This window comes from Oncorhynchus gorbuscha, linkage group LG14, assembly GCF_021184085.1.
Source record: "Oncorhynchus gorbuscha isolate QuinsamMale2020 ecotype Even-year linkage group LG14, OgorEven_v1.0, whole genome shotgun sequence".
NCBI lineage: Eukaryota > Metazoa > Chordata > Actinopteri > Salmoniformes > Salmonidae > Oncorhynchus > Oncorhynchus gorbuscha.
The window spans coordinates 28,546,731-28,567,924 of NC_060186.1; the positions used below are offsets into that span (position 1 = coordinate 28,546,731).

At 42.1% G+C, this 21,194-nt stretch overlaps 2 protein-coding genes across 4 annotated transcripts; both read left to right on the forward strand.

Annotated features, from left to right (window-relative positions):
• The first annotated feature begins 1,817 nt into the window (after positions 1-1,817).
• Positions 1,818-14,891, forward strand: cdpf1 (cysteine rich DPF motif domain containing 1). Of its 3 annotated transcripts, none has more exons than XR_006831708.1 (6): positions 1,818-1,976; positions 2,234-2,345; positions 10,729-12,472; positions 13,997-14,085; positions 14,288-14,358; positions 14,553-14,891. XR_006831708.1 is itself a non-coding variant. In XM_046297702.1 (3 exons), the coding sequence occupies exons 1-3, from the start codon at positions 1,825-1,827 to the stop codon at positions 10,855-10,857; spliced, it is 393 nt and encodes a 130-aa protein (XP_046153658.1). In that variant the 5' UTR covers positions 1,818-1,824; the 3' UTR covers positions 10,858-13,229. The 3 variants fall into 3 exon arrangements, 1 of the variants encoding a protein (XP_046153658.1); XR_006831709.1 differs by lacking the exon at positions 13,997-14,085 and adding an exon at positions 14,148-14,187 and having other exon boundaries at positions 10,729-10,862; XM_046297702.1 differs by lacking the exons at positions 13,997-14,085; positions 14,288-14,358; positions 14,553-14,891 and having other exon boundaries at positions 10,729-13,229.
• A 2,955-nt stretch (positions 14,892-17,846) lies between these two features.
• cdkn1ba (cyclin-dependent kinase inhibitor 1Ba) lies at positions 17,847-21,193 on the forward strand. Its single transcript, XM_046299269.1, has 3 exons — positions 17,847-18,557; positions 19,145-19,261; positions 19,879-21,193. Exons 1-2 carry the CDS (start codon positions 18,107-18,109, stop codon positions 19,252-19,254), a joined length of 561 nt encoding a protein of 186 aa, XP_046155225.1. The 5' UTR covers positions 17,847-18,106; the 3' UTR covers positions 19,255-19,261; positions 19,879-21,193.
• Position 21,194: the final 1 nt, after the last annotated feature.

The window sequence follows — 21,194 nt, forward strand, 5'->3', positions numbered from 1 at the left end:
ACAATTGGTGTCCAAAAATACCGATTACAGATTGTTATGAAAACTTGAAATGGGCCCTAATTAATCGGTCATTCCGATTAATCGGTCGACCTCTACTGTCCACACTATGAATGGAAGTTTCGCCCCCTCTAACCAGTGTCTCCACTCTTCCAAGGCCATCTTCACCACAAGTAGTTCTCAGTTCCTCACATCATAATTCCTCTCTGTGGTGATGGGAGAAGGCGATGGGAGAAGAAGGCACAGGGATGCAGCTTAAGGTCCAGGGCAGAACGCTGGGACAGGACGGCCCCCACTCCGATATCTGAATGTGTTTACCTTGAACTGATGGGACGGGAGAGGTGAGTGCTGACAGGGGGAAGCCAGGGTGCTGTAACTCTGGATAAAATGGCGATAGAGATTGGCAAATCCTAAGAAACGTTGCAAATGCACTCTGGACGTGGGTTGGAGCCAATCCACCACCGCTCTCACCTTTCCGGGATCCATCTGCACATTCCCAGCAGCGATGATGTATCCAAGGAAGGAGATGATGGAGCGATGGAACTCACATTTTTTGGCTTTGACAAACAGCTGGTTCTCCAGGACACACTGGAGGATTGGTCTGACGTGGAGAACGTGTTCTTGAGTCGAGCGGGAAAGATGAGGATGTTGTCGAGGCAGACGAACACGAACCGGTTTAACATATCCCGGAGAACGTCATTAACCAGGGCCTGGAACACAGCAGGAGCATTGGTCAAACCGAATGGCATCACCAGGTAATCATAGTGTCCGCTAGCAGTGTTGAAGGCTGTCTTCCACTCGTCACCTTCCTGTATCCATACCAGGTGGTAGGCGTTCCGCGGGTCTAACTTAGAGAAGAGAGGTTCTTCTTATTTTTAACCACAAAGAAATCCATGCCTCTGCTAAGCTCCTCGATACTTTATTTTGTAAATATTCCAACAATTTGAGAGTAAGGTGAAAGGGACATCTATATACATTTTTTTATTATCCTTATCTCATGCATTTGCGTGACCCTATATTTTTTCCAATGTGTCTCTTTACATACCACTATTCACATAATCCATCATAAACTATATGGCAGTTTAGGGTTCTGTTTATAACATAATAAAGTACACTGTGTGTATTAAACTCTACCATATCATATATCATATCTACACTATAATCTAATGCTAATTTCATCATGACAGTATAAGTATGGATTGTGTCCAGTTAATGATATGAATTAGGTCCTGTTCTCTGTACCTCCCTGTGTGTTTGTAGTAACAATGGTTGGTAAATTCAGGTCAGGATGATCCACTGACTCTCCATTGCCTTTGTCCATTCAGTGACATATCTAGCTACAATAGATGTCATTAACTTGAACATAATGTTTTATCTCAAGTAGTGTTGATCAGATTTACAGTATTTCATCTTTTGAGATTGTACAGTGGTTTGCTAGCCAAGGTCTGAGAGAAACCGCTGGGAGACATTGTGATATACACCTACAATTTGGTGGGGTTATCAACTGTGTTGTTCAGTCATGTAAATTAATTAATTTGATATAGATGTATTTTAAATAAATTATGTTGAATGTTTCCATTTTAAAAAGTAAATTTCATTGTCTTAGTTTGGTTGTAAAGTATTACTTCGAATGTCATGAATATATTTGTCTACTGTAGGAATCAGCTAACTGAAAAATATGTACTCCTTTTGGACATAGACAGTTGACCATAGTGAAAGTTGAACGCAAAGTACAATAGGCCTACATTATTTGACCTCTTGGATGCAGCAGTATCACTCCAGTCCACTACGTGGTGGTAGAACCGTGCTGTTGAACACGTCCCACAAATGAAGAAAAGACCAGGAAGTACAAGCACGCTCACAACAATGGAGTCAAGCACAGATGCGGTTCCTCAGAATATGTTTACTTGCCATTTGTGCAATTTATCTACACCATTCACATACTACGGACAGAAGCCACCCAATACCAGGGCTATTGTGTGAGTACAGTTTTTATAATACTAGCGAAGTGTGAACTCAAGATTTGCTCATGCTTACTGGCTAACATGGAATGCAATGCAGTTGTTCCCTTGCTAGTAGCTTCTAGAGTATATAGTATAGTGGAGTCTCTAGTGGCCCAAGCTAGCGAACGTTTGGTGTGTGTCTATGACTGTCAACTCATGAGGTGTAAAGTAAACCTTTCAGAAGGTTGTAGCTCTTGCATTTACTCGTCATGTTTTTGTTTCTTTCCCATCAGCTTGTTGGAAGAGTGTTTTGTGACCAAGGATCCTTTCAGTCCAGACGGAGAGAGGTTCCTTATCCTGGGATCCAACTGCAGTTTGTGCCACATCACAGTTTGTGTTGGAACGGTACGTTTGCTCATATTGCCAAAAATAATGAGCATGAAATGGCTGAAATCTGTTGTCTCATTGTACAATATATGATGTCAATGTCATAAACTAGAAAGGAATATCCAGTCATTTTATTTTGGCTTAGTCACCCTCACCCTAAAATGCACGTAATGCCTTAAAATGTATTCCAGAGTTGCATGTACATACACTATATACAAACGTATGTGGACACCCCTTCAAATTAGTGGGTTTGTCTATTTCAGCCATACCCGTTGCTGACAGGTGTATAAAATCAAGCACACAGCCATGCAATTGCCATAGACAAACACTGGCAATAGAATGGTCTTACTGAAGAGCTCAGTGACTTTCAACGTGGCAACGTCATAGGATGGCACCTTTCCAACAACTCAATTCGTCAAATTTCTGCCATGCTGGAGCTGCCCCGGTCACCTGTAAGTGCTGTTATTGTGAAGTGGAAACTTCAAGGTGCAACAAGGGCTCAACCGCAAAGTAGTAAGCCACATAGAACGGGAGCGTCGAGTGCTGAAGTGCTTAGCACATAACATTTGTCTGTCCTCGATTGCAACACTCACTACTAAGTTACAAACTGCTTCTGGAAGCAACGTCAGCACAAGAACTGTTCGTTGGGAGCTTCATGAAATGGGTTCCCATGGCCGAGCAGCCGCACGCAAGCCTAAGATCACCATGCCAAGTGTCTGCAGTGGTGTAAAGCCTGCTGCCATTGGACTCTGGAGCAGTGGAAACACCTTCTCTGGAGTGATGAATTACTATTTGGAAGTCCAACGGAGGAATCTGGGTTTGGTGGATGCCAGGAGAAAGCTACCTATCCCAGTGCATAGTGCCAACTGTAAAGTTTGGTGGAGGAGGAATAACAGCCTGGGGCTGTTTTTCATGGTTTGGGCTCCTTAGTTCCAGTGAAGGTAAATCATACAATTACATTCTATACAATTCTGTGCTTTCAACTTTGTGGCAACAGTTTGGGGAAGGCCCTTGACTGTTTCAGCAAGACAATGCCCCCGTGCACAAAGCAAGGTCGGTACAGAAATGGTTTGTCCAGATCCATGTGCAAGAACTTGACTGGCCTGCACAGAGCTCTGACCTACACACCATCGAACACATTTGGGATGAATTGGAACGCTGACTGCGAGCCAGGGCCTAATCACCCAACATCAGTGCCCAACCTTACTAATGCTCTTGTGGCTGAATGGAAGCAAACCTTCGCAGCAATGTTCCAACATCTAGTGGAAAGCCTTCCCAGAAGAGTGGAGGCTGTTATAGCAGCAAAGGGGAGACCAACTCCAGATTAATGCCCATGATTTTGGAATTGAGTTGTTCGACGAGCAGATGTCCACATACTTTGTCATGTAGTGTACATTTGCATCTTTGCTCAAATTCATAATGCCCCGACAATATTCCAGAAATGTATGGCTATGACATCTCGTCTACACCCAAGCCAAAACTTTGGCAGTGATATAATTTAAATTGTGATGTTGAGTAAACAAAATACTAATTAAATAGTTTTCTAAGTGTTCCACTTAAGGTTAACCAAATAAAAGAAAAGGTGTGGACCTTACTGTGAAATACTTCCTTACAAGCCCTAACCAACAATACAGTTCAAGAAATAGAGTTAAGAAGATATTTACTAAATAAACTAAAGTAAAAAGTAACACAATAAAATTCCATTATAATATCGAGGCTATATACAGGGGGTACTGGTACCGAGTCAATATGCGAGGGTACAGGTTAGTCAAGGTAGTTTGTACATGTAGGTTGGTGTAAAACGACTGCATAGGTAATAAACAGCGAGTAGCAGCAGTGTAACACAAAGGGAGTGGGGGGGGTCAGTCAATGTAAATAGTCCGAGTGGCTATTTGATTAATTGTTCAGCAGTCTTATAGCTTGGGGGTAGAAGCTGTTAAGGAGCCTTTTGGTCCTAAAAAACTCCGGTCCTGCTTGCTGTGCGGTAGCAGAGAGAACAGTCTGACTTGGGTGACTGGATATTTTGACCATTTTTTGGGCCTTCCTCCGACACTGCCTAATTACCTAGTATATAGGTCCTAGGTGGAAGGAAGTTTGGCCCCGGTGATGGATTGGGCCCGTACGCACTACGCTGTTTTATTATTTTCATTTGAGGTTATCAATTTTAAAGAAACTATACATTGTACGCTCCACAATATGTCAATGTCTAGGTCTTGTGCTTCCAATAAGATGTACAGTATTATACTGCTGTATGGTTAGCGGTGTTATGGTGTGTTCATAACCGAGTGGGGAATTTTCCAGATCTGTGAAAAATCCACTTGAAGGGCCTTCCAACTAGTTAATCACAAGTTGCATCAGCCATGAATTCCCTTGTGACATAGGGAATGGAAGCTTGTTGTGGGCAACAGAGAGGGGCTATTGTTAAAACGTTTCTAGTCTGTCTATCTATGGGTAACAGGGTTGATGTTATGCTCGACCCGCTCAGTTTTTCACCACAAAACACGAGAAAATGGCTAAAAAGAGTAGAACCAGCTCACCTGCTTTTACACTATGATTTGACTATTACATGTTCTGTTTCTTTCAAAATAAATATTTTTAAAAGGGAAAAGTTTGACCATATTAAAATGAGAGTTCAGTTCACGTAACAGGTTTTACCTTAAAATGAAGGACAGATGTAAATTAATCACAAACACATAAGTACAATACTAAGTACTTTGTTGAAGCAACTTTGGCAGTGATTACAGCCTCGAGTCTTCTTGGGTATGACGCTACAAGCTTGGCACACCTGTATTTGGGGAGTTTCTCCCATTCTTCTCTGCAAATCCTCTCAAGCTCTGTCAGGATGGACAGGGAGCGTTGCTGCACAGCTATTTTCAGTTCTCTCCAGAGATGTTAGATCGGGTTCAAGTCCCGGCTCTGGCTGGGCCACTCCAGGACTTTCAGAAACTTGTCACGAAGCCACTCCTGTGTTGTCTTGGCTGTGTGCTTAGTGTTGTTGTCCTGTTGGAAGATGAACCTTCGCCCCAGTCTTGAGGTCTTGAGTGTTCTAGAGCATGTTTTCATCAAGGATCTCTGCACTTTACTCAGTTCATCTTCCCTCAATCCTGACCAGTCCCTGCCTCTGAAAAATATCCCAACAGCATGATGCTGCTGCCAACATGCTTCACCGTAGGGATGGTGCCAGGTTTCCTCCAGAGATGATGCTTGGCATTCAGGCACAAGAGTTCAATCTTGTTTTCATCAGACCAGAGAATCTTGTTTCTCATGGTCAGAGTCCTTTAGGTGCCTTTTGTCAAACTCCAAGCGGACTGTCATGTGCCTTTTTACTGAAGAGTGGCTTCCGTCGGACCACTCTACCTTAAAGAACTGAATGGTGGAGTGCTGCAGAAATGGTTGTCCTTCTGGAAGGTTCTCCCATCTCCACAGAGGAACTCTGGAGCTATGTCAGTGACCATTGGGTTCTTGGTTACTTCCCTGACCAAGGCCCTTCTCCCACGATTGCTCAGTTTTGCCGGGTGTCCCTCTCTAGGAAGAGTCTTGATAGTTCAAAACTTCTTCCGTTTAAGAATGATGGAGACCACTCTGTTTTTGGGGGCCTTCATTTACATTACATTTACATTTACATTTAAGTCATTTAGCAGACGCTCTTATCCAGAGCGACTTACAAATTGGTGCATTCACCTTATGACATCCAGTGGGACAGTCACTTAACAATAGTGCATCTAAAACTTAGGGGGGTGGGGTGAGAGGGATTACTTAACCTATCCTAGGTATTCCTTAAAGAGGTGGGGTTTCAGGTGTCTCCGGAAGGTGGTGATTGACTCCGCTGTCCTGGCGTCGTGAGGGAGTTTGTTCCACCATTGGGGGGCCAGGGCAGCGAACAGTTTTGACTGGGCTGAGCGGGAGCTGTACTTCCTCAGTGGTAGGGAGGCGAGCAGGCCAGAGGTGGATGAACGCAGTGCCCTTGTTTGGGTGTAGGGCCTGATCAGAGCCTGGAGGTACTGAGGTGCTGCAGAAATGTTTTAGTACCCTTCCCCAGATTTGTGCCTCTACACAATGCTGTCTCGGAGCTCTACGGACAATTCTTTCGACTTCATGGCTTGGTTTTTACTCTGACATGCACTGTCAACTGTGGGACCTTCATATAGACCGGTGTGGGCCTTTCCAAATCATGTCCAATCAATTGAATTTACCACAGGTGGATTCCAATCAAGTTGTAGAAACATCAAGGATGAACAATGATTCCAGGATGTACCTGAGCTCAATTTCGAGTCTCCTAGCAAATGGTGTGAATACTTAAGTACATAAGGTATTTCAGTTCTTTTTTATTTGTATAAATTTGCAAACATTTCTAAACCTGTTTTCACTTAGTCATTATGGGGTATTGTGTGTAGATGAAAAATGTATCCGTTTTCTTTTTAATCAATGAAATAAGGCTAACGTAAAAAAAATGTTGAAAAAGGGAATGGGTCTGACTACTTTCTGAATGCATTGTATAAGCTGGAAGTAGAAGCTTAAGTGTTGTCCATTAGTTTACTCCAATTAGGGGAGGGGTGGTATGGTTAGGGAAAAATGTACAAAATACACTGCTCAAAAAAATATAGGGAACACTTAAACAACACAATGTAACTCCAAGTCAATCACACTTCTGTGAAATCAAACTGTCCACTTAAGAAGCAACACTGACAATAAATTTCACATGCTGTTGTGCAAATGGAATAGACAACAGGTGGAAATTCTAGGCAATTAGCAAGACACCCCCAATAAAGGAGTGGTTCTGCAGGTGGTGACCACAGACCACTTCTCAGTTCATATGCTTCCTGGCTGATGTTTTGGTCACTTTTTAATGCTGGCGGTGCTTTCACTCTAGTGGTAGCATGAGACGGAGTCTACAACCCACACAAGTGGCTCAGGTAGTGCAGCTCATCCAGGATGGAACATCAATGCGAGCTGTGGCAAGAAGGTTTGCTGTGTCTGTCAGCGTAGTGTCCAGAGCATGTAGGCGCTACCAGGAGACAGGCGCTACCAGGAGACAGGCGCTACCAGGAGACAGGCGCTACCAGGAGACAGGCGCTACCAGGAGACAGGCGCTACCAGGAGACAGGCGCTACCAGGAGACAGGCCAGTACATCAGGAGACGTGGAGGAGGCCGTAGGAGGGCAACAACCCAGCAGCAGGACCGCCACCTCCAAGTTTGTGCAAGGGGGAGCACTGCCAGAGCCCTGCAAAATGACCTCCAGCAGGCCAACAATGTGCATGTGTCTGCTCAAACGGTCAGAAACAAACTCCATGAGGGTGGTATGAGGGCCCGACGTCCACAGGTGGGGGTTGTGCTTACAGCCCAACACCATGCAGGACATTTGGCAAATTCGCCACTGGTGCCCTGTGCTCTTCACAGATGAAAGCAGGTTCACACTGAGCACATGTGACAGACGTGACTGAGTCTGGAGACGCCGTGGAGAACGTTCTTCTGCCTACGACATCCTCCAGCATGACCGGTGACCACATGGTGTGGGGTGGCATTTCTTTGGGGGGCCGCACAGCCCTCCATGTGCTCATCAGAGGTAGCCTGACTGCCATTAGGCACCGAGATGAGATCCTCAGACCCCTTGTGAGACCATATGCTGGTGCGGTTGGGTTCCTCCTAATGCAAGACCTCATGTGGCTGGAGTGTGTCAGCAGTTCCTGCAAGAGGAAGGCATTGATGCTATGGACTGGCCCGCCCGTTCCCCAGACATGAATCCAATTGAGCACATCTGGGACATCATGTCTCGCTCCATCCACCAACGCCACGTTGCACCACAGACTGTCCAGGAGTTGGCGGATGCTTTAGTCCAGGTCTGAGAGGAGATCCCTCAGGAGACCATCCGCCACCTCATCAGGAGCATGCCCAGGCATTGTAGGGAGGTCATACAGGCACGTGGAGGCCACACACTACTGAGCCTCAGTTTTAAGGGCATTACATCAAAGTTGGATCAGCCTGTAGTGTGGTTTTCCACTTTAATTTTGAGTGTGACTCCAAATCCAGACCTCTATGGGTTGATAAATTTGATTTCCATTGATCATTTTTGTGTGATTTTGTTGTCAGCACATTCAACTATGGAAATAAAAAAGTATTTAATAAGAATATTTCATTCATTCAGATCTAGGATGTTATTTTAGTGTTCCCTTTAATTTATTGAGCAGTGTGTATATGGGGGATTGGAATTTATGCAGACAATTACATTGATGGAAGCCACAATCTATCAGCAATATTATAGCTGATCAACGTCCCCCCCCGACACAAACTAAAGTGTGAATAAGCTGGTGTGAATAAGGGGCAGCCCAGTGCCTGGGTTTTTAATGGAAATTATTTATATAGTCTCTCTTGTAGTGTTTTCTGTCATTGTAAATGTTCTTCTGATTAATAAGAGCAGTTCTAGCAATTGGAATTCATAGAGACGTTTGTTTCTGCTTTTGTGGCTAAAAGATAGTGTCAAAAGAAAACACTAGATTAGACAGACATGTAGCTAGCTAGTATTTGTAAACAAAATGGCATATAACACCGGATCTGGAATTACAAATGTTGTCGCTAGCTACAGTCAGAGTGCCTCGGACCCTCTTGCTTGGTAAGCTATTCTGGCTGCCTAAGACACCTAGAGTTCCTCTCTGGGTTGAACGCAACGATGAAGACTAAAGTGCACGCTGCCCCCCACCCCCCCAAAAAAGACTACCCTTGCATATGCATGCACGTTGATCGACGGAGTAAACAGTTTCCATTGCAAGATGTAATGAATTTAGTTTCTATTGGACAAGTTCAGGTAGGTCCGTCCCCGTTTTGTTCCATTTGCTTGGTTCCTATTGAATACACCCAGGTTCTAAACTCAGCAAAAAAAAGAAACGTCCCTTTTTCAGGAGCCTGTCTTTCAAAAATAATTCATAAAAATCCAAGTAACTTCACAGATCTTCATTATAGAGGGTTTAAACACTGTTTCCCATGCTTGTTCAATGAACCGTAAACAATGAACATGCACCTGTGGAACGGTCGTTAAGACATGAACAGCTTACAGACGGTAGGCAATTAAGATCAGTTATGAAAACTTAGGACACTAAAGAGGCCTTTCTACTAAAAGGCCAAAAGAAAGATGCCCAAGGTCCCTGCTCATCTGCCTGAACATGCCTTAGGCATGTTGCAAGGAGGCATGAGGACTGCAGATGTGGCCACGGCAATAAATTGCAATGTCTGTACTGTGAGACTCCTAAGACAGGACAGACAACTGATCGTCCTTCCAGTGGCAGACCACGTGTAACAACACCTGCACAGGATCGGTACATCTGAACATCACACCTGCGGGACAGGTACAGGATGGCAACAACAACTGCCCGAGTTACACCAGGAACGCACAATCCCTCCATCAGTGCTCAGACTGTGCAATAGGCTGAGAGCGGCTAGACTGAGGGCTTGTAGGCCTGTTGTAATGCAGGTCCTCACAAGACATCACCGGCAACAACGTTTCCTATGGGCACAAACCTACCGTCCTTGGACCAGACAGGACTGGCAAAAAAGTGCTCTTCACTGACGAGTCGCGGGTTTGTCTCACCAGGGGTGATGGTCGGATTTGTGTTTATCGTCGAAGGAATGAACATTACACTGAGGCCTGTACTCTGGAGCGGGATCAATTTTTGGAGGTGGAGGGTCGTCATGGTCTGGGGCGGTGTGTCACAGCATCATCGGACCGAGCTTGTTGTTATTGCAGGCAATCTCAACACTGTGCGTTACAGGGAGGACATCCTCCATCATGTGGTACCCTTCCTGCAGGCTCATCCTGACATGACCCTCCAGCATGACAATGCCACCAGCCTTACTGCTCGTTCTGTGCGTGATTTCCTGCAAGACAGGAATGTCAGTGTTCTGCCATGGCCAGCGACGAGCCCGGCTCTCAATCCCATTGAGCACATCTGGGACCTGTTGGATCGAAGGGTGAGGGTTAGGGCCATTCCCTCCAGAAATGTCTGGGAACTTGCAGGTGCCTTGGTGGAAGAGTGGGGTAACATCTCACAGCAAGAACTGGCAAATCTGGTACAGTCCCATGAGAAGATGCACTGCAGTACTTAATGCAGCTGGTGGCCACACCAGATACTTACTGACTTTTGATTTTGACCCCCTTCCCCCTTTTGTTCAGGGACACATTATTTCATTTCTGTTAGTCACATGTCTGTGGAACTTGTTCAGTTTGTCTGTTGTTGAATCGTATTATGTTCATACAAATATTTACACATTAAGTTTGCTGAAAATAAACGCACTTAACAGTGAGAGAACGTTTATTTTTTGTTGTTGCTGAGTTTACATGTCATAACTTAATTGCAGGGATAGTGTGCTTGCTTAATGTGTTTGCTACTATTTTTGTTTCTCTTCTTCCAGGGCTGCAGCCTTTTCTACTCCAAGCGATTCTGCATGCAGTGTGTGAACAAACACTTGGACCAGTTCCCCCCTCACATTCAAGCTGAGCTCGCCAAGAAAAAGCAGCCATCAAAGACAGATGTTTCATGATTTCTGTAAGACACATATTAAAGACTGGAGGTACTTCAGGAAGGAAAATATCTCTCAGGGTTGTGGCTAGCGTGCTTGCCTTGGTCAGGTGACCTGGGTAGTATTCCCACTTAGGGCGATACTCTTGTGATATACCCCGCTGGAATAGACATGTTTCTGTTTTGGGAGAAATGGTTGGAACTGAACATAACTTCTGGGCCACATAAGGGATTCTACTTGGTGTCATACAGTTTTACCACTAGATGTCAGTAAAGACTTATTACCAGACTGAAAATGACAGTTCATTACATCCCTCATTCACAGCAGCTGAATACAAGGAGTCCCAACATCAAAATATATAATGTACCTTGTTTAATATTTCAGTATAACATGGAAAAATTTGTAGCTCAGTTGGTAGAGCATGGCGCTTGTAACGCCGGGGTAGTGGGTTCGATTCCCGGGACCACCCATACGTAGAATGTATGCACACATGACTAAGTCGCTTTGGATAAAAGCGTCTGCTAAATGGCATATATTACAATATGTTAAAAATATATATACTACCAGAAATACATGTAGTTTGCACTTTATGAAATATGCTTCGCCCAAGCAGTGATAGGAATGCTATTTTTCTATAGATGACCTCAATGTTTATAAAACAAGATGCACTGACTTGTTGACCTTGAAGAGTAAATGAGAACTCTCTGCTCCCAAGGAACATTCTGTGGATGCCTCCCAAATGGCACCCTGGCTGAAAGTAGTGCGCTAAATAGGGAGCCATTTCAGACAACTTAAATTGTATGTGTCCCAGTGAGGGAACTCCAAGTACATATGCAATTGTAACCACTAAACTGCAGTGATAGTCAGATTGTGTCAAAGGCAGATGACGATAGGCGAGCTGCCAACTATGATGGAAGGCATTTAACACTGAGATGTCACTCTGGACTGGAAGCAGATTTAAAAAGCACAAACAAAATGGAGATATCGGATATGTTGAACCCTTAACCCAACATTGCCAAATGCAGGACCGGTATAATTCCACAGAACCTTTCCCTCTCCCAGCTCTTTAGGGAGACCATTCCAAACAAGAATCTTCTTCCCTTGTTCCAAAAACTGACAGTGTCATTCTATGACCGATCACAAGAGACTAATCCCTTTTGTCATAAACCAATAAAAAATGAATACCATTTTTATCTCAATGGGTTGATCTGTTTAACTTCTAAAAATACAATATTCCTACAACCATATTCACCTTTAAGAAAGAAATATGGGTGGTTACATGTTCTTAAACCAAGAAGCTCATTTTCTGTTTGAATAGCCTTCCCTGTCAATCTGATTCCCCAACTAGTAGTTCCTCTCTAATGTCCCGTGTACACTAGCAAGCGGTAAATTGCTGCATGCTGCCAAGGCCACCCAGAGTGCCTCGCTTGTGGGCATGCTGGCAGCATATAGCAGCACGTCCGATTGGGCGTCAAGAATGTAGCATAGCAAATGTGTGAAGGTCTGGTTATTAAATTGAGTAAATGGTTTAATCCATTCTCCATTTCATGAATTTATTCACAGGTAAATAGTAATATACTCTGAAACTTTGCTACCCTGTTTCCAATCGTCTACATGGTTGGGATAACCTATTCAAGTAAGTGAATACATTTCGAAAATGTAAAAAAAACTATGTATTATTAGCTAACTCAAATGAGCTGCTAACATAGCTAGCGAGCTAATTAAATCTCACCAGCTACCCAAACTTCATATTAGCTAGCTATCTTGATGTATTTATCACAACAACAAAAAAACTAAACGCATTTTTAGGTAGCTAGCTAACAGCCATGGAGGGTGAAAGGATAGCAGCCCCAACTGTCAGTGAGAGAAAGGGCTATTCTGGATAGGGCAGGTACTTTTGTGTAGTTCCAGTCCCTAGAAGTGGGGATGGAGATAATAGTAACATTATTCAGTGTGGTATATTGAAGTCTGTTTCTTGTGAAGTTTTCTGTCCTCGGATACAGAGAGCTGTGAAAGCCTATCTGCAGATTAAGTCCCAATGAAGAGCAGTGTCTCTCAATCATGGTCCTGGGGACTCAAAGGGGTGCACATTTTTGTTTTTGCCTTTCACTACACAGCTGATTTGAATGATCAACTCATCAAGTGGCATTTATGTATTCATTTGTGATGCTGCCCTTGATTATTATCCTGCTATTGTCACATGCTACACGTGCACATGCATCCATCTATCCAATGTTATCATGATTTGTTACGTAATATTATACTTTAGTCATCAAATCTAATTGTATTAGTCACATGCGCCGAATACAACAGGTGTAGGTAGACCTTACAGTGAAATGCTTTACTACGAGCCCCTAACCAACAATGCAGTTTTTTTTAAATACAGAAATAAAAGTAACAAGTAATTAAACAGCAGCAGTAAAATAACAATAGTGAAAACTATATACAGGGGGTACTGGTTAGTTGAGGTAAATATGTACATGTAGGTAGAGTTATTAAAGTGACTATGCATAGATAACAGAGTAGCAGCGGTGTAAAAGGGGGGGGGGGCAATGCAAATAGTCTGGGTAGAAAGAGATGAGAGAATCCACAATGACCTGGTGATTATAAAAAGTCTAAATTGCATACAGTTACTGTAAGATTGGGTGACCAGGGCCATATCTGGGACTGCCTCCTGGGGGAATTCAGGCGTGTGAAAGGCTACCTGTGTCCTGCATAACTTCATGAGTATGGACACAAGGGCCTGGAGGGCATCTGCAGCTCGTCGCCTTGTGTCAGAGGAGAGGTCTGCTGCTCTGCAGGATGTTTCAAGGATGGGGGACAACAACGCAGCACGAGAGGCAATCTGTGTGGGGGAGATCTTCACCTCCTACTTCTTCAAAAAGGGTGCTGTTCCCTGGCAACACCATAGACTACACTATGCACAACCAAATGCTCTTTTAAGAGCCATCCACATTACAATAAGAGTATTCTTTGATTTACTTAGCTATGTCAACTGCAGTTATTACATTTCCCAGTTTCTCTCCTTTTGATTTCTACTTCAGGTGAGGGTGCTGTCTGTACAAAAACAAAACAGGCACTTTTAAGAGACACCCATATTGAAAACATTTAGAACAAGTTGACACTATAACCCACACCCTCTTATCAATCTGATTGATAGATTGTGTTGTGCAGTAAGCAGGCTCAGGTGTATAACCATGGCTCCTTCCACCTTCAAAGAATAGAAGAGGGGACCAACCATGGAGAATAGTAAGAGACATTATTTATATAACTACGCTATATTGTTTGTCGTCTCTGTTCATGTTTTTCAGTATAAAGTACTCTGCATCCACTTAGTAGTGTGGACACCAGGTGAGACTACACAAACATTCCTGTTGAACATTGTCTCTAACTTATTTTCTCAATAAGTCTCTCTCCTTCACTTTATCCCTCTTCTCCTTAACTCCTCCAGGTTATATCAGCTGTGTCGGTGAACCCCTCCCACATCTGAACTGGCTGACAGAGGGCACAGTATGATCAGAGGTGAGGTCAGGTCAACAGGAACTATTATTAAAAAGATGCTTTACACTGAAATACAGAGATGCAGTAGTCCCAGAATTCCACTGATCCAAGGTCAGTTTTGCATTTCACCTCCAGCTTATTATGTCTAACACTGTTAGCATAAAACATCAGGCTTAAACATGCTCTCTCTCTCTCCATCTGTCTTTTGTCTGCAGATATGTTTTGATGTGAGAGAGGATGCCAACCCCGAGTCCCATCATCTCCACCTCACCTGCTTTTAAGATAACCTTCGGGCCAACTAGAGACACTATTATGTAATTGTGATGAACTGAGAGAATATTTGGGTAGCACCGTGATTCATTAATCATATGCTGTCTTCCCTGCTCCTATGTTCTTACCTCTTTGCCTTTGTCTTTTACGCCTCTCGCCACCTCTTCCTCTGTTTTTGTAATACACCACAGATGTGCATTGAAGTACAGATTGATCTTGTATTTATAATGCATCTATTTATAACACTTGGATAATGAACTTCTTTCAATAAAGCGTTTCACATTCTTTACTGGTTCAAATTAAGTCTCATTTGATGAAATACTACACCTATCCTGTGTTTATCAGATCAATGCAGATGAAGGGCATTCGATATTGAGATGAACCGGTTTTAGAGTATTTACATGATGCATAGGAAGTGTAGTGTAGTGTTTTAAAATTATATTTCTGTATATATGAAATACAAATCAGCCTTTTAACTATTTAAATCCTGTTTCTAGTCTTAGTTACAATGTGTAACCATTGATGTCCCAGAACCAGGATTGATAAACACTGTTGAAGTGTATAATTGTAATACATACATGCAGACACCCCATCATTCAAAGACTGGAATTTGATACTCCTGGTATTGGATATGACTGAAAAATAATCTCAGAGATTCATACCTGAACTGCACCTCTGCACCAATCTGTGTGGTCTCACCTGGTGGCTGCAAAGTACTTAATACTGAAAAACTTGCAGACCAGAGGACAAACAATATAGCGTAGTTATATGAATAGAAATAATGAAGTGTCTTACTGTTCTCCATGGTTGGTCCCCTTGCCCATTCTTTGAAGGTTGAAGGAGCCACAGTTATACACCTGAGCCTGCTTACTGCAAAACACAATCCGATTGATACACGAGGGTGTGGGTTATAGGATGTCTACTTGTTCTAAATGTTTTCAATATGGGTGACTCTTAAAAGCGCCTGTTTTGTTTTTGTACAGACATCACCCTTACTTGAACAGCACCCTCACATGAGAAGTAGAAATCAAAAGGAGAGAAACTGGGAAATGTAATAACTGCAGTTGACATAGCTAAGTAAATGTAAGAATAATCTTATTGCAATGTGGATGGCTCTTAAAAGCCATCTACAGTGTAGTATATGCTGTTGCCAGGGGCCAGAACCCTCTTCGAAGAAGTAGGAGGTAAAGATCTCCCACACACGGATTGCCTCCCGTGCTGCGTTGTTGGTCCCCATCCAGCAGACCTCTCCTCTAGCACACGGCAGTAGAACCCCTCCAGGTCCTCGTGTCCATACTCATGAAGTTATGCAGGACACAGGTAGCCTTAACACGCATGAATTCCCCCAGGAGGCAGTCCCAGATGGCCCTGGTCACCCAACCTTGCAGTGCCCTACACGGTAACTGTAGGAAATCAGTTTGAAGGAATCTCCAGTAACAAGGTATCTGTAGGAATATGGAAGATGTCATTATTAGACTTTTACATCACCAGGTCATTGTAGATTACTTAAGCAATAAGGCACAAGGGGATGTGGTATATGGCCAATATACCACTGCTTATGCGGTACACATCGCGGAGTGCCTGGACACAGCCCTTTGCTGTGGTATATTGCCCATATACCACAAACCCCAGGGGTGCCTTATTGCTATTATAAACTGGTTACCAACGTGATTAGAGCAGTGAAAATAAATGTTTTGTCATACCTGTGGTATACGGTCTGATATATCACGGCTGTCAGACAATCAGCATTCAGGGCTGGCACCACACAGTTTATAATAAAATATAATAACCCTTATAACAAATCATGATAACATTGGATAGATAGATACATGTGTAGCATATGACAATAGCAGGATCATATCAAGGATAGCATCACTAATTAATACATGAATACCACTTCAACCTTGATGATGAGTTGATCATTTGAATCAGCTGTGTAGTGCTAAATCAAAAACAAACAAGTGCACCCCTTTGAGTCCCCAGGACTGAGAACCACTGCACTTCATTGGTACTTCTTCATCCGCAGACAGGCTTTCACAGCTCTGAGCACAGAAAACCTCACAAGAAACAGAATTCATTATACTCAAATTAGACCGCACAGAATATTACGTTACTATCTTCGTCCTCACTTCTAGGGACTGGAACTACACAAAAGTACCTGCCCTATCCAGAATAGCCTTTTCTCTCACTTTGACACCTGGGGCTGCTATCCTTTCACCCTCCTCCATGGCTGTTAGCTAGCTACCTACAAATGCGTTTCGATTTATTTTTCAGTGATAAATACATCAAGATAGCTAGCTAATATGAAGTTTAGGTAGCAGGTGATATTTAATTAACTACCTATACAGTATGTAAAGTTGGCTAGATAGCTAGCAGCTCATTTGAGTTAGCCTGCACTATAGCTAGTTAGCTCATAATACATTTTTTAAAAACATTTTCGAAATGTATTCACTTAACGTTACTTGAATAGGTTCTCCCAGCCATTGTGGACGATTGGAAACAGGGAAGCAAAGTTTGTCACGAGAGCGGTTTAGAGCATATTGCCATTTACCTTGAATAAATTCATGAAATGGAGAATGGATTAAACTCTTAACCCATTTAATAACCAGACCTTCCTACAAACTTGTTATGCTGAATTCTTGACGCACAATTGAGTAGTGTCCATATGTTCCCAGCACGCCCACAAGCGAGCCACTCTGTGCGGCCGAAGCAGCACTCTGCATTTTACTGCGTGCTAGTATACACGAGCCGTATCGCCATATTGGGTACAGCCAGGGAGAGGAAGAGAGGGGCCCAACTCTACAAAAAAACAGCTGTCTCCCTCCAGTAGGAGGTGTTATTCGTTGTTTCGCCCACCAAGCAAGGCGTTTTTTAAGAATGTCGAATTTGGTCAACAAAAAGTATGGATTATTTTCTAAGTGAGGTTTATTTGATCCAAAATAAGTTTCGTAATGCTTAAGTTGTTACAAGTATACTGATATAAGAAAGACGTGACATCCCGGCAACTTTTAAGGAAAAACACTTTATATTGGAGTTGTCTCGAGATGGTTATGCATATTAATGAAATTAGGCTAGTAGCATTAGCATCTCTCCCCATTCAGTACAGACGGTTGACGTCAACAACCGTCATCGAATATGTAAAAACTGATTTACAATATTGAGATGTATCCACCAATCCAAAGAAAGGATAGGCGGGAGCTAGACAGCTCAGGGTGCCGCGTGTGGACAACGACTCCCATTGTTAGGGCGGAGAGACATGTATATCTTGTCAGTATATCCATCATCTTTGGTACAGCACAGATGACTTAGTTCCGTAGTCAAACGGCAGAAAACAACCAACAGAACTAAACCTTCACTAGTCGGGCAGATTGAGGACTAATCACGTTGGCTGTTTTACGGATGCTATGCATGCGTCTTTATCTTGTGATCCAGGTCGCTTATTTAAAAGGAATACTTGTTTTTTTGGGATAAACCGTCGCGCTTTTAGGGTCGTTTTCATATGTGCAACAACATGTCAAATGTTAGTCTTTCGAATGGGAGTCCGACGTTGGAAAGGGTGGATCCGCGCCCGACGGATCACACGAAGCCCCAGATTTGCAGAAATCTTTTCGGATCGGTGGATCATGACGAATTTGGGAGAGACTGTTTCGTTCAAATGAAAGAGATAGAGAAGGTTTTTATTGACAAATGGAATTTTGATTTTCTAAACGACGAACCCCTTCCCCAGGGAGATTATAAATGGGAACCGATGAAAAGCAGTGACTTGCCAGACTTTTACAGCAGACCGTCTCATAAGCGAGTCTGGTCCTCTGGAAATGTGGACCATAATGGGAATCATGGAGTCCGACCGAGCTGTCCTGCGAACGGGGCTGAGCTATCCGAGAAGAGCGAGAGGCAGACGGATTGTCACCACTCTCACAACGGGGCAAGGAAAAGACATGCAAATCCAGGTAAATTATGCAGTTTTTAAAATGTACTTGAGTATTTTAGTTAACCAATCATAAACAAATCAGACAGTCTTCATCGCACAATATGGCACAGTCAAATTAAATTGTGGCAATCTGCGAGATTGTATAACAATTCTGCGTCACTGCACTGATACACTCGCAGAAAGCCAATACTTTGTACCGCACACCGCTTGATTCTGTTGATACTTATTTTCTTTCCAGAAAGACACGCTTTGTGTGTCAAGCTATTTAACACGTTGATTTATTGTCATCTTTTGAGTTTTGAATGTTTGATCTGCTGTGGCCTAATGAATAGCATGATTATATGACCACTTTTGTTCATTATTTTTATTTTTTACTTTAGTTTATTTGGTAAATATTTTCTTAACTCTTCTTGAACTGCGCTGATGGTTAAGGGCTTGTAAGTAAGCATTTCACTGTAAGGTCTACATTTGTATTCGGCGCATGTAACAAATACAATTTGATTTGACTTGACTGTTTAGCTTGATGATAAACTTAATTTCGGAACTATGAGCTTTTTTTTGTAGAAAAACTGTTTACTGACATATCTTTAAATTGTGTTTTATCAGAGCCCCAAAGTACAAGTAAAAAGTTGCATTCCAGTGAAGAGGATGAAGTTGTGTCAAAGTCAGTAGAGCAGACACCCAGCAAAAACGATTCCAGGACACATGAACACTAATACCAAGGTAAGAACTTCATCATCATGCATTTACAATTTCATACTGTAAAATGAGCATAACCCGGTTGTTCTAATAACCTTATTCCCCCTCACCCCCCCCCCTCCTTTAAGATTTAGATGCACTATTGTAAAGTGACTGTTCCACTGGATGTCATAAGGTGAATGCACCAATTTGTAAGTCGCTCTGGATAAGAGCGTCTGCTAAATGACTTAAATGTAAATGTATTATAAACATAAGCATTTCAGTTGTTATGCCTATGTTGGATTATAAATGTGAAGCCTTAGTGATGACACACTTTTGTAAACGCCCCAGCTATCTGGTCTAATATTAACTTAAGCAAACCTAGTTCAAGTGCAGAACAGTAGTAACACATCATCAGCAGGCTTGTTTTCAAGGGAATGAGCTCTGCAAGCTGCTGCTCTCTCATTCTGCAGCAGTCTGTCTTGAGTGACATGTTGACATTTAATGTACAGTTTTGCACTGTTTTCTTGCTTCAACAGAATACACAATGCATGATACTGGACAACTAAACTGTCTTTACTATGCATGTGTTATAACCTTCAGGCTATGTACCCATAACCCCTTCTGTGAACAGAGCTAATATGAATTGGTTTTCCCCACAGTGCTGAGAAGTCCTCCTTTTTCATTGAATACTGTACTTCAGGACCTGAAGAAGAGACGAGGGATAGAAGAGAAGACAGGATACAAAATGGCCTGCCTTTAGGAGGGAGGGAGGCTGTGCAAGCACTGAATATTTACACTAAAGTTTTGGCACTCAATTTAATCCAATCGCTTCAAAAGCAGAAAATGTAGCAGTGTGCCAAAATGTTTTTTCCCTTTTTGCTCAGTTTAATTTTTACTACCTATGTTTCATATGTAGCACATAAAACATAATATTATTATGTTGTTAAAATGCGTGTCTTGAAGAATTGCTGTGCAGTTTTCAAAAATATATTGTTTGTTTGTAAAAGTGGTCATATGATATCCTTGTTCAGGTATAATTGATAGTTATAAATGTAGATTATTTCTAAATCAGGGTTTTTGAGAGTATCTCATCAAAGAATCAGATGTTTCTATTGTGTGGCTTTTTGCAGTGTTCATTGGTTGTACATAGTTTGAAGCCCTATTATTAAAAAACTGGTCTTTAGGGTGGGGTCAACTCTATTTCATTGATGAAGTAAACAAAGTTTCAAATTCCAATTTTCCCCAATGCTTTTCAATGAGAGAAAAAATTAAGGTCATACTGTCAATCAGAATGCCTTATATGTTACATGACCTAACTAGATAAAAGTTTACATGTAAATCATATATTATTATTAAGTTTTCCTACTGCGAAAGGGAAAGAACCTGCCAAAGTTTCAACATTTGTCTAGGGCTTATTAGTTAGAAATTATTGGAAAAGGTTAGAATATATGAGTTCCCATTTTTCAGTATTAATTATTATTATGCCGCCCTAAAATCAGTTGGTTTCCTTTAACTTATTTATAATGTGGTCCAGTTTGACCAGAGTAGCCTATGCTCTCAGATGTGTTGTAACCACTGGGCACTTTGCAAACATAAATATGTGAATCAACAATTTGCCTCTTATTGTGTGTTGAATTCATGTTGAGCATGACATGGCACTATATAGATTAAAGACAAAGTTACACTGCATGTAACTGTATAAAAGTTTGAAGTGTATCTTTGTATATTTCCTTGTAAAAATTTTAGTAACTTATTTTTTGTTCAGGTTTTTGTGGTTGTATGGATATCCAAAGTGGCATTTTCTGTGCATTGTTATGTAAATACTTGTAAAATGTTGTTTTTGGATACAAAGGTTGCAAAACTGAGCCTAATTAAAAATATACTTGTATATTTTGTATTTGTGTCTCTGAAAAAGGCAATCATTTGCTAAAAAAATATATTGGGTTAATAAAAAATGACTTATTATTTTCATAAT